Source organism: Madurella fahalii, assembly GCF_045866475.1.
Source record: "Madurella fahalii IFM 68171 DNA, scaffold_4, whole genome shotgun sequence".
Taxonomy (NCBI): Eukaryota; Fungi; Ascomycota; class Sordariomycetes; order Sordariales; genus Madurella; species Madurella fahalii.
In genome coordinates, this window is record NW_027263974.1 from 2,757,885 (window position 1) to 2,771,524 (window position 13,640).

The 13,640-nt window shown below is 56.1% G+C and overlaps 1 protein-coding gene across 1 annotated transcript; it reads left to right on the top strand.

Annotated features, from left to right (window-relative positions):
• Positions 1-1,405: 1,405 nt before the first annotated feature.
• Positions 1,406-3,082, top strand: SLM5 (asparaginyl-tRNA synthetase; the record flags this gene model as incomplete). Its single annotated transcript, XM_071063211.1, has 3 exons — positions 1,406-1,674; positions 1,736-1,853; positions 1,940-3,082. The coding sequence occupies 3 exons, from the start codon at positions 1,406-1,408 to the stop codon at positions 3,080-3,082; spliced, it is 1,530 nt and encodes a 509-aa protein (XP_070919312.1).
• Between the last annotated feature and the right edge of the window lie 10,558 nt (positions 3,083-13,640).

Here is a 13,640-nt window from a genome sequence, read left to right on the forward strand (position 1 = left end):
GGCAACGACTTGCTGCGCTGGCAATCCGGCCAGCGTCAGGGGCACCGGGGTATTTTGGGCCGTGAGGCTTCGAGGTGAAGCCGGCGTCGAACGCAGGCAACCGAGACGCTGGGAATTGCGCGCGGATGCTGTGCTGCGGCAAGTGCGCCATCTCGAGTCTGAACTAAATCGTGTATTCCCCTGCACTCACTTAGCATTAGAAACATTGGGCCCGGTTCCCCGCCTACCGCACCGTGGCTGTCTTTTATTATCACTTTCCATGTCGTGATCTGCCGCCTCGAGTCAACCCCCCCCCCCGTCAACCCCGGTCAGAGACGGGCTTGCGGTTGCATCGCAGTCTCAGTCGCCAATGACGCCAAGCCCAATGAGGCCAGGGCAGGCAACCAAACTGCTTCGGTTGATCCATACAAAAGCCGTAGGCTCAGGTCCTCCGGTCCTGTGGATCAACATCCGGCGCCTGTGGAGTACGGCAGGTAAGGCAGGGAGGAAGGCGGTGGGATGGGTGGGGGGTCACCGTGACCCCGGACATCTCGAGCGTCCCGGTGTTGAAGCCGGTGAGGCCGGCGAGGCCGGTCTTAGACAAAACCGACAGAATGCATGTCTGACACTCCAATGACGGGCGTCGAGCGAGCGGTGCGGCAGGGCGGGGCAAAGATCGACGTATCGAGGCGCTCGGTCGGGGGCACGAATGGCACACGCCCGCATTCTGGGACAAGTTGCTTGCATGAGATGGCCCAAAACGGGAATCCGTGGGGCTGGTGGAAGGTTCTCGCCAGGCACTCGGATTCTGGTGCCCGAAACGCCTTTTCTCCCGAGTCCAGTCCTGCTTTTGCAGTCCTGCCTTGTAGTCCTGCCTTGTAGTCCTGCCTTGTAGTCCTGCCTTGTAGTCCTGCCTTGTAGTCCTGCCTTGTAGTCCTGCCTTGTAGTCCTGCCTTGTAGTCCTGCCTTGCAACTGGAACTCGGTACACTTGGTGTGCAGCTGTCGCGTGAGCGCAGGCACCAAAAACGCCCGGAGCCCGTACGACATGCTCCAACCAATTGCAGCAGCTTCGCGTCTCGAGAAGGGCAAGTCGAGCCTTCGCAAGACGATTGGATCAGATATTGGCTTGGCACGTGCCAGGGACCAGCCCCAGGAGGCTGGAAATGGCAAGGGGACGACATCATTCCCAGCCAAGGGAAATCAAAACCGCAAAAAATGCTCTTTACAGACGGTTTGTTTGTCGGATTCCTTCGCTTGCTTTGCCAAGATACAAGGACAGATCTGAGCAAACGCACTGTGCCTAGCCGAGTAAAACTAGAACAAACATACTATTTTTATTTTTCATTATTATTTTTTTTTTCTCGTTTCCCCAGCTGCCTCTGAAGAATTGCAGCTACGCACATCGATTGGGCGACTCCCCGAGCCATGCGGCCCGCCCCCGTCCTCCGACCCTCCAGCGTTTCACCTCGAGTCTTGGGGCCGCGTCGCGTCTGCCGTCGATGGGTTTCCCAGCAAGCAAATCGCTCTGTCGCCCAGCTCCTACAGTGGAGGCCTGCCGAAAAAGTTGACCATGTTGCCGTCAACGGCTTCGTCCGGTCGGTCCGGTCCATGAAGTCCCACCGTTTTGTCTCGCTAGGTGACGGGTCCTCGCTCGCTCCGCTGCAGGCTGTCGTCCCAACTGATCACGCGGAAGGGTGCGAGCAATTCTTTCAGGGGGCCCCATCGAGCCTCGAATTACTGACGCGTCCCTTGCAGTCTGGCCGTTGGTGCAGCCGTCCGCCTCACCGGCTCCTGGGTGTCTTCGCCCGGAGCTGCGCAGAGTCACGAGCTGCATGTAAGCAAAGTTGAGGTGCTAGGGCCGTCTGATGCAAAGGTACGGGGGGGTACGCTCTTCCCTGTTCTGCACCTGCCGGGCAGATCAGGGCTGCCGGAATCGTGTTGTTGACCGCTCTCTCGCAGACATTCCCCATCCAGAAGAAGTATCAGACACCCGAGTATCTCCGCACCATGCCGCACTTGCGGCCGAGAACTCCCTTCAATGCCGTCTTGCTGAGATTGCGCTCTGAAGCCATCGCGTCCTTGACGCAGTTCTTTGCAGGCCGGTCCTTCACGCAGACGCACCCGCCCATCATCACGTCATCTGATTGCGAGGGCGCCGGAGAAGTCTTTACTCTCACCCCAGCCAGCGACGCAACTGGCCCTGCCGATAGCGATGGTGCCGCGGAGCCATTCTTTCGCTCCAGAAAGTATCTCACTGTGTCGACCCAGCTTCATCTGGAGGCCCTGGCCCAGTCCGTCGGCAACGTGTGGACTCTCTCGCCCGTGTTCCGCGCCGAGAGGAGCGACACCTCGAGACATCTAAGCGAGTTCTACATGCTCGAGGCCGAGATGAGCTTCGTCGACGACCTCGGCCTAGTAATGGACTTGGCCGAGAATATGCTACGATGGTTGAGTACGAGCCTGATCGGCTCGTCGACTGTTCAAGACCTCCTGTCGCGGTCCCGTCGAGCCGGTTCGGATCTCCTGCCGGCCGATGAGGTTGCCCGTCGCTGGGAGGGTTTGATGCGCCAGGACTGGCCCCGAATCACGTACTCTGACGCCGTCGCACTGTTGCAGCAGAAGTCAGACCTCTTTACGCACAAGCCAGCATGGGGTGCGGGACTGCAATCCGAGCATGAAAAATACCTAGCCGATTATGTTGGGGGAGGCGAGAAGCCCGTCTTCGTGACACACTATCCACGAGACATCAAGGCCTTTTACATGCGCCCAACCCATACGTCACGTTCCGAAGCCGAGAGGGCATCCGGAGTCACGGTCGACTGTTTTGATTTGTTGGTGCCCGAGTTTTGTGAGATTGCGGGTGGATCGATGCGCGAGCATCGCTTAGAGCCTCTTTTGGGTGCGATGAAGCAACAGGGAATTCTCGAATCATCATCAGAGGGGAGCACCCTTGACTGGTACGCCGACCTCCGCCGATGGGGTTGCCCACCGCACGGGGGCTTTGGCGTGGGCTTCGACCGGCTGCTCAGCTATCTATCTGGCGTCCAGACAATCCGGGATATCGTCTCATTTCCACGCTGGTTTGGGCGATGCGACTGCTGAATAGGTCCATGCCTACGAGACCAACTTTGTCCCGGAGCCGGCCCCAGTAGTTGCGCCCCCGTACGACCCGCCGACCACGGATGCGAGCAGGTTACTCTGTGACACAAGGTGCCGTATCCGTCGGATACGGTCTGGTCTCCCGATCGGTGCTTTAGATCAGCAGGGAGCGATGCAAGCGCCCTCGGTAAATCCGACGATACACACTAAGAGACGTGAAAACCACATCATGTAGATGCGCAGTGGACGGATTCTGATACAGCCGCTCGAATGTTAGATCCACCAGCGTGCGATGGTCGCTATCCAACGGCCTTATCGTTTACGGTGCGTTCAGTCCAGTGGAGAGCTACTTTTGACGGTCCCGGTCTCGTCATTGGCTGCGCGCATTAGATTCGACATGTTTATCTAGCCTTTGGTCTTGTGAGCGCCGAAAGATACCCGACTCAACTCCAATCGTTAAATACTGTTCATAGACTTGCGTGCACAGTGAAGGCGACTTGGTTAGGGTCTCAACATGCCGACCAATTTAAGGTGCCCATCAGGGTTCACAACCTTTGGATATACTGTTAGGTCCCCAACGCGTTCGCGTCGAGTTCCACATGGCAGTCAAGGCTGAAGTTGGTGGCGTTTGCATTAACCCAGCAGAAAACTGCTTGCCAGAACCAAGATACTCGTGGGAAGCACCCCTTAGGCTGCCTGTGATCTCAATCCATCACTCGATTTTGACTGTCCCTAGAGCGAATAGCACTGAATTGTCGCAAGTGCGACCGCAGTCACCCCCTACCCCTGGAGTCTCTGTGTCCAGCTCCCAACCAAGTTCACTGTTATTATCCTCTGTGTGAGGACGCCGTAATCCGGTCGAAGTTGATACCTGTGTGGTTTCCTTAGTGAGGAGAGCAGATGCATTGCTAGTTCAGTTGCCTGTGCTCATCTAGGCGCTTGGGGATCGTTCCGAGCGAGACAAGCCCTGAACTGGCCCTCTACAACGGAGGCTAATGCTTCAAAGTCGACGATTGCTGAGGTGCATCGGTATCCTCTCACTTCCACGGCTGACCTGTTTTGCGTTCTTTCTCGGGCATTCTACTGATAGCCCAGGTTGTGTGAGAGTATTTTTAGGGCTAAACTCTTGTGCGCTGCAGGATGCCTGGAAACGTTCCCGCTCTTTCCAGCGTGCAACTGCGCATAGGCGTAGATGCACCCTCCATTGTTATCACACAGGGTTGCTAGCGGGAGTTGATGTCTGGAGTGATCGCACGCGGGCTCGGTACCTGAACAACACGATGCTTGTCTGTCTGCCTGTCCGTCTATTGGCCTGTAGAACGGGACACCGGGCCGTCGTTGGATAGTCCCTGCCTCTGGCGACCCGTTTCTGATCTTTATGCCGGGACCTTTTCCTTGCAGGATGTTGCTCTTTGACACTGCTCTTGCCTTCTCTTGCTAGGTTTTCCTCGTATCGTTCGTATAACTAAACCGGGTTCTCCCGGAACTCTCGAGCTCGCGGCGCTTGCCAAGGTGGCAGTGAAGCAGCCTTATTCCAGCTATTCAGGCGGCATTAGTCACGATTTCAGGGCGCAATATGAATGTATATGTGTTCTCCTTATCGTTCCGTCTGTGTTTCCGTTTCCTCGTTTGTTGCTTTCCCAAGACCAACCGGGGTATTCCCCGTGCCCTCAGCGCATCCACATCAAACGGGCGAATTTGGACAGGGAAGAGGGGAGAGCAGAGAACACCGTGCATGGGGGGGAAGAATAGGATGTACTTGGCCACATATTGACATGAGGTGATGTCGATATTGTATAGCTGGGTACTATATAGTGATATATATGTACCAATCCCGCGTTTGCAACCTTGGAACCTTATCCAGACTAGAGGGACTTTGTGGCGTTTCGCTTGCAGACTTGGCTGCGTGGGTTTTAATCTGTAAGCCGTGTAGTTGTCCGGGCTAGAGTGTTCTCAGGTTCGTAGTAGATGCTTGGCTTGTGACGGCTTTTGATTCACGCAATGTACTGTGAAGATGATGCGAATTGGTTGGCTACGGGCCGGGATATGAGCATGCCCTCCTTTGCGGCCTGGAAGAATAGTCACTTTCGGCCCTCAGTAACGAGGCCTGTCCATGGCAATGTCCGTCCATCTCCTGGGTGTTGTATCCTTCTGCTTGCTCAGTGGGAAGCGCCTGCAAGGCGGAATACCGGATCGAATGAGGATGTCGTGCGTCCCTGACACTCACAGTGCCGGGCCTCGATGGTGGAAGGCCAGCACGCGGCTTCCTCAGCCCGTGGTAAACCCGGGGAGGCATAACTGCCAACTTCTGTAACCCCGTCCCCGCAGCAAGGCTCGGGATAAATGCCCATATGATCTCGCTCCAGCCGGATGAAACACAACAAGCATGAAGATTTCTGCTTTGTAAGTCGGGTGGGATCGACGAGTGGTAGCTGCAACTGAGCGATCACCCATAGAACCAACCAAAGCGTTACTCTAGGCTCTTCGGTCGTGGCTTGGCTGTTGCTCTTACGTGTCCATGATACGCCGAGATATGAAAGATGATGGGGGCCAAGTCGGGCCAAGACGCGAGCACCGAGTCGATCGCAGTGATGGCTCGTGGCGGAGAGTCATGGAACGGGCGAACGGACTGCGGCTTGAGGCTCCCAACGTTTAGACCAAGCCTCGTCATAATTAGCCTCTTGTCTCCCTACCTCGTCGATCTGCGTCCTTGTTGGAACGCCGAGCAAATACCGATGCCAACGCTGACGTGCCATTCGCACGCCCCAAGCCATGTTCCATGCTGCGCAAACACTGACTGGATGTTGCCGGAAACCTGTCCTAGATTGGGCGAGGGTGGGGGGAGCGGCGGCAACCTGCCCTCTACGGCAACGTTATTGCTCTGCCGACATTCATTGCAACCGTGGGCGGCACAGCGCTGCATCGGCGACGGACCGTGCAGCTCACGAGCAGATCACAACCTCTTTGCTTCTCCGAATTGTCCAACATATGCACTGCCGGTACGTGGCCGAGACCCAGCAGAGTTGACGGTGGTCCGTCGGCAGTCATACCTGGTCGGTGTTGGATTGAGTTCCGGGCCGTCCGCCAGTCACCGACAGCAGTTGGTAGCATCGAGGGGTATAAATCAACAAAGAACAAGACATCTTGGCAAATCCACGACTTCTTTTGGGCGAAAACATCCGCCTTCCCGGGCGGGCTACCTCGCCCCATCAGGCCACGTTCTGCTTGGCTCGACTCGGCCCAATATATTACAGGCTGCCGGCTTGGCGAGAGGGAGGCCAACGAGGGGAGTTTCCAATTTTTCTTGTCGCCGATAACGCATCGGAGACTCGGACTGCAATGCGCCGCAGAGCGACTGCCAACCTAAAGAGCGAGCGGAACCCGGGGAGGAGGGGGGAAAGATGGAGGATGGCCCTAGCGTTTCGTGTCGCACAAAGTTGTGTGAGTTACGAGGGATCTGATCCGATTTTGCCGAGCAAAAAACGTCTAGGGTCTGGGGCCGGTTGGTATTGGACTAGTCGTGCCTCCGTACCACAGTAAGCTTGGGTACCGTGCCAGGATCGAGGCTGACCCCACCCCTCCCAAAAACCCCCTGGGCCGCGGGACTGCAATTTGACCCTTACCTGACTCGGGTCTCTGGACCGTTTAAGGTCGCTATCGGCCGAGAGGCCCGTATGCGATGCGTTACAGTTGTTGGCTGCAAAACCAAAAGACACGTCAGCCTGATGAAGCAATCTCAAGCAGAGCATGTCTACAGGCTGCGGCCCGTAGTCTGCGGCCCGTAGCCTGCGGTCCGAAGCAAAATGGTTGTGAATAACGTACCTCCCGTCTCCAACAAGACGATGACTACTGCCGCAATACGGTCCAGTCGTCCTATGTGGAGATGCTTGTACGTATAGAACATTCAAATTCGCTTATCTTCACGCTTGCGAGGTTCTCTATAAACCAGCGTGCAATCTTGTACTGTACATTCCTCCCAGGCTGGTGAATCGTAACGCCGTCAGGGGTGACTGTTTGTCATGTGTATACATTTTCTAGCAAATTCTAACGTCGGGCCCGTGCTGCGCTAGGATTTGATGACCTGGGAGAAGGGAGTTGTACTAGGTGACGCATTGCATACAGTGTACGTAGTACGGAACTGGTTGGGTCTGCCATGTGGATGACCGGGGTTTGGTGGTTGGGACTTGGGACAATAAGAGGTATGGTTGGTCAGGAAAGCCATGCAGGTCTTAGGTGATGGATGCAAGAACCCCGCTGCCAAGGAGGGATTGTCTTTTTGCTTTCCTTGTCAGTCAGGTTCTCGAGTCGAGCCTTTTGTAACCTTGGCAAATCGACTCGCAACCCCCCTGCGCCAGCACAGCCAGTCAGGCAATCAACCCCACGCGATAAATTGCGCACTAATGGGCCCTCCAGAATTAAGCTTAAGCGGCGTTGGGGGCTGCGGGCATCTGTCGGCGGGAACTGACACTGGAGGCGGTGCAATGGGATGGTCGTCATGCGGGAAGGAAGAGACTCCTGCAAGGAGGATCCTCCTGCGCCGTACCTAGTATGAATCAAGACGGACTCTGGACAAAGCAGAGGGATTCGCTGGTGCTAGTCGGTTCGGACGAGCAGAGCGAGGCGAAAGCGAACCCTGCCTGCTCGTGTCGGCGTCGTGGTCGCAATCCATGACATCCCCAGACCCATGGTACAATGTACGTATGGTGGCTGACGGAACCCTCCAAAGATGCATTGCCAAGATGGCCCAAGGCGGTCTTGGAACGCATGTTGCTCCAATGATGTCCGGATGGGGGTGTGGAAGTCCGCTGCAAGCCACGAGCCAGCCAATTATTGGATTGTGTAGTCCAGACGCGGCGACGAGGCTGTTGAGCGAAATGATAAATCGTTTTCGGAAGAATGGAATTATCTGACCACTTGTCAGCCACAGACAAGCGTTTGTGAGTACTCTGCAGGAGCTCTGCGCCACAGAGATGCTGCTTGTGAGGTGACAGTCCTCGGACTGCTTGGAACGTTACCCGGGGGGCGACAATGTCCTGGAATTGTTGGTGCAACAGCAGCGGCGCCAAGGCATGCGAGCCGTTGTTTGTCCATTTCCTCAACACGCTCTTCGGCCCATTTGCGATCAGCGACCGACTACCAGTCCGAGTCTGCAACCATCCTCCGGTGGCTTTGGGACTTCACTTTGTTGGGGGCCCAAGTGCTTACTGCGTGACGAACTATTGCCTCGCCAAACACCTGCTTGAAAAGCGTTGATTCGTGATACTTGGTGTTGGGTCAGCAAGCCAAGACCTTGGCCACAGCAATAGCAGAGTGGGGTTGAGTGTTTCTCCGGGCGCCAGAGGCCGTGGCTCAGCTCGACCATCACCATTTTCCCCTAAGCCCCGCTGATGGCCGTCTCGCACTCAAGCTCGGTTTCGGGTGCGAGGCGAAAAGTTGGAACTTCGAGAATCCCAAATGGCGGCGCAGAAAGGCTTGCTTTACCGTTTGGTGTGCTACTGTACATGACGGGAGCATGCCGTCATTTTGCAAAAGATGGTCCCGTCGCATGCTCGTACGCCAGCGCCGATGAATGTCGGGAACTATCCACTGCTGGTGCCCAACTTTGTGCGACACGAGGCCACAATCGGACGCCGGTAAATGTCATGTCATTTTGCGCCCAGCAGCTAGCCGCGTGATCGTTCCGGCTTTTGTGACATGGCGCCCAGGCCGATTGCGATGCTAATGGATTGATCCCTTCTTGCATAGTTCGGGAGACTAAGCCCGGCGGTCTGGCTGGCGATTGCTGGAAATGACACCATTTGGGGCGAGGAATCTCGACGCTGGGGCTGTCGTTCTCGGTCACCCGCTTGAGTCGCGGCATGGTGTTATTTTTGGCTCTGCCTCGTCGACTTTAACCTTAAACAGACGACGGCCTCCACACCCGCGCTATTGGCAAGGCTGAACTGGAGGCCGCCGCAAGACGTGGGCTCACACATGTGGAATGTATGCGCCGAGGCATTTTGAACGGGCGGCTGCAACATTGCATCTGTAATAAGAGATGGCTCTCCGTAGGTCCGCGAAACGGACGACGTCTGTCAGCCGGCCGTCCCGGTCATTCCGGCCATTCCGGCGGCTCACACCTCGTTGTCGATCTGGTGGGTCGCCGCCACCTACACGAGCACGGGTTCTGGGCCATGTCGGTCACCAACAAACACGCTGTGATACGGGGAAGAGGGGGGTTCCGGATGGATCACGACGCTTAAAATCATGCTTAACCAACAGAAAGTCTTGGCATCAGTCAGTCTCACATCAGCGGAAGTCAGTACTGCTTGCAGAAGTTTCCTGTTCTTCGTCACCGTGGCTTGGAAGAAGAAAAGAAAAGCGCGGCTGCGGAGCTCTCAATAGGGTGAAAGCTAATTTCGAGTCCGTCGGTTGCGTAACCACAACGTCAAACAGGAAAGGGCGTATCTTGAAACCTTCTGCACTTACCAGTCACACCTTCCTCACCCCAGGTCCGACCCACCAACCGCCAAGGTTCCGAATGCCACGGCACTCTCGGCTGTGGGGTCGACTGGACACTCCTGGCCCGCCTATCCCGCCTTGCCTCGGTGGACCGGCGGCCCAAATCGAGAAGCCAAGGTGAGGCAGCTGACGCATCTTTTGTGTCCGCTGGGTCCGGTCCTAACTAGCAGCATATGCCCAACGCCCGTTGAAACGGCCCGTATGTGACGTTGTACAGTATTAGTTCATCAAGTTAATCCTACCTGCTCATTCAAGAAAGTCACTGATAACATGTGGAGGTGCCACAATACAATTTCGAGCCGCCTCCCGCGCTTTACTGCCCGAGGAGGTTCCGCCCAATGCCACAATGGGGCCGCGGACCGGAGTACAAGCGGCGGATCTGTTTAGCAGGGCACGCTTAGTGTACGAGGAAGTAGGTGATTCATCGTCACTGTGTCTTGTCGAACCGAGACGACGCCCCCAACACCAACTTGTCCTGGAAGCAGCTAGCCCGGAAAAAAATCGGCAATTCGGAGCGCCCCTGTTGGCCCGAGGCCAAGAGCTTACCTGGCATCGCCTTTCACCCATTTCATCCAGCAAGAGTTCAGGGTTGGTCTCCGGATTTTGCGGTACCGAGTCCAACACCCTATCATTCATTGAGCGGTAATACATTGACAGCTGTTCCAACCTGCCAATACATACAACAAACATGCTTCAGTCGGAAGACGCAATAAGAAGAAAGCTCTTGCCATACTGAAGGAAATAAAACAGAAGGTTAGGTAGAAACACTAGACGCCACCGTGCATGGCTGCCCATCCATTTCGCGGGTCCTGCGGGGATCTTTCTTGAGGCTGACAGCATAATACGCGATGGCTGACAACAACCTGAAGGGGGACAATTCCTCAGCAGCCGCACGCACTGTCCCACAGATATCTAACCAAGCAAGAGCGATGGAGACGACTTGGCCTTGCCCCGGTGGGGGGGGGGGGGGGGGGGTCGGAAACTTACCATGACAGGCACCTGATGCATTATTCCCATTTCTGGACGCGAATACGATTCATTGGTTACGCTAGTGGACAAAGGATCTGACTAAGTACGCAGTAGGAACGAGAACCATTCCCAAGCACCAACAAGCCCTGGTTGGTGCAAGCATGGCACTAGTGCTTGCCTACCTTAGACAAACTAACGGACCCAGCAGCTGTCATGTATTACGCGAAACCGTCTAACGTTTATCCGCGCACCGTCGGAGCAGCCAGTCAAGGACAAAGAACCAATCCAAAATACCGGCACAGCACCTCACAGCAAGCCACATTCCAACCTCCCCATGTTGCCCAGCATTGGCCAAGACCATCGCGCCGTCCAGAGACAGTACCGCGTCCCAGCGATTGCTGCCCCAGACCGCCGGGCCCGTCGTATACATGTACTTAATTCTCGTTCCCGACGAACAGTTATCCACCTCTCACTCGCTTCCCATGTGCAATACACCATAGGCTCGAACCACACCACGTTAGAAAAAGGGCGCTGCCACGGTTTGCCGAGGTCTCGCATTGTCGGAGTCACGGGGCGTCCCTCGTGAGCGTATCCCGAGCTCGCCAAGGCAACAGTCGCTTCGGCCCAAGGCATGGTTGGGAGGGTTACCCCAAGCATGAAAATCCGCGCTAGCGCGCCCGACATGGCGCCGTGAAGAAATAAGCTTGAAATCCTATTATATTTCCATGACAATCCCGTCGGCGGATTGCAAGGGTCTGTTCCGCCCCCAAGACGCCAAGGCCAAGCCCCTGCGTAATTTATGTACGGAGTATGGACACTTCAACCCGAAGCCCGCGAGACGCCTCGCACTTTTTGTGTTGTACAAGACCTTGGCGTTGGTCCGAACTCGACTTCGGAGGTAATGGTCTGTTATACCCGGCGAGCTAGGAAGCAAGGAGTCAGAGGACGGAACGCGGTTCTCTCCCTGCCCCCCCTTCCCTCTTCCCCCGAGCAAGCAACTAAGGTACTGTACACCCTCTCACAACCGGCCCAACTGCGTGCCAGTCTCGGCGGATAGGACGGGATCTTGTGCTACGACGGCCAAGTCAGTTGCGCGGCACGAGGGCGGAGCAGGGCATGATGACGGAAGAGGAAGCCAGACACTTGAGCGCTGCAACTGAAAGCTGTACTCGCTTTCGACGAGCCCGGGTCTAACCAAGGCTAGGCAAGGTAAAAGTTAACGGGCAGAACCAACTCGTGTCGATCCCTGTACATTGCCAACGGAGAGCTGAGAGAGGCTGTCACTGTCCTCAGCGCCTAATGTCAGTTTCATTTTCGGGAGAGTGGTGTGGTGCTTAACGGGAAAGACCCCTTGTGATTCCATTGATAAGCTTACGACAGTTGGTGGAGCCACGAGCTGTTACTTTTTGCCTCTTTTGTCTTTTACACGTCTCTTGGCTCTTGCCTGCTCCGCTGCTTGGCTGCCTTGGCGCTTGGCCGCTTGGCCGGGAAGGGGCGCAACGGCAGCAGATGCTCGGCCGATGCTTCCTCCCTCGGCCTCGATATTCGCCGCCAATCCCTCTTTTTTTACGTACCTAGTAATTACTAATACAGGCAGCCAACTGACACAGCATTTTCACGGGACGCTTTTGGCGGGCCACTTGGACGGCGCAATTATCGTTTCAGTGCACTTCCCAGGAGAGGAGGGGTCCACACTATGGAGACTCCTATTTCCTGTGGCCCTCTCATCGCACAGTAACTGATCCGCCCAACACCGCCCAACAGACGACGCGGCCAGGCTCCATCTCGTCTCGTCTGGGCTGTGATGGCGGGAAGGACGTGCGGCTTCTCGTTTTGGCAGTGTTCCAACAGCAGCTGCGGGCGGCAGCCCGGGGGCTGGCTGTCGTCGCATCAGAGCTCTCGCAACAATCGAGGTACTATAAGCGTGTACGGGTACTGGGGCACAGGTACACCAAGCATACGCACAAAGTACCATAAGTACCATACATCATCCTAACCAGGGCAGCCCGAGCCGGATGCCGCCTCTGGTAAGGTAGCCTGGGAAGCCCGCCCGAACCTTGCACTCCCACATTCCGCAGCATCCCTGCGCCATTGGATGCATCGTCATCGACCTGCAGTTGGGGCCCCACAACCAGCCGCCAACCGCGGCCCCTCTGACCTTATTTTCACTTTTTAAGGCACGTCGAAGCCTCCTCGCGTGCGGCCGGCCCAAATGTCAAAACTTTAATTCCCACCAGGACGCAGCAACTAAGACACAACAAACTCAACCTAGGGCGGCATATGAGAATTTTAGCGTAGCGATTCGCGTCTTAAAAGCTTGACAGCACGCAAACCGTATCGACGCTTATCATTTACCGGGCCTTGTTGAGGACGGCCATCTCCTGCCCAACGGTACGTACTTGTTCAGGCTTTCCTCTTCTAGCACTGCTTCCATTTGTTTCGATTTTTTTTTTTTTTTTTTCCCTTGTTGTTGGCCATGTTTTTGTCCTTGCCTCTCCTCCCAATCCATACGGTCCAGATGTACAATCTCTCTGGCAGAGGCTCCAGATGTGGTCCGAGGCACAGGCTGTTTGCCCTGCGTGCTCACCACGGCCAGCTGAGCGATCGTTGCAGCCCTCCAAGCGGAGCCGTCTTCGCGAATGCTCAACGCATCGACTACGAGGCCAAATCATCATTAGGATCAGCCAGGTGGAGTCACCGCTGGGCCGTGTCTCAATGCCTGGGGAGAGCGGTGGGCTTAGCTCCCCGTTGTGCCACCAAGTGTACGGATGAATGCCAATGCCTGCCATCACCCCTCCTGTCACAGGATGGAAAAAGAGAGTGATGCGTTGGACTGCTCCACAATATCCGTGCGGTGACCCTGCACGTCTCGCGAGCCTCCTGTGTCCCCTGGGCGAGGGCGAGGACCACCCCGGTATTTCCCCTGGCCTTCAGTTCGCGCGAGAACCTGCCGTTTCTAGACAGCCTTCGTACGTTTGTCAAGTGAACTCGAGGACGCTCCGCCATTGACGGAGACGCGTTTACTTGATGCCAAGATTGCAATACTCATCGTCCCCTGTCGTCGTGTCGCAGGTTACCCTCAACTGCGCCA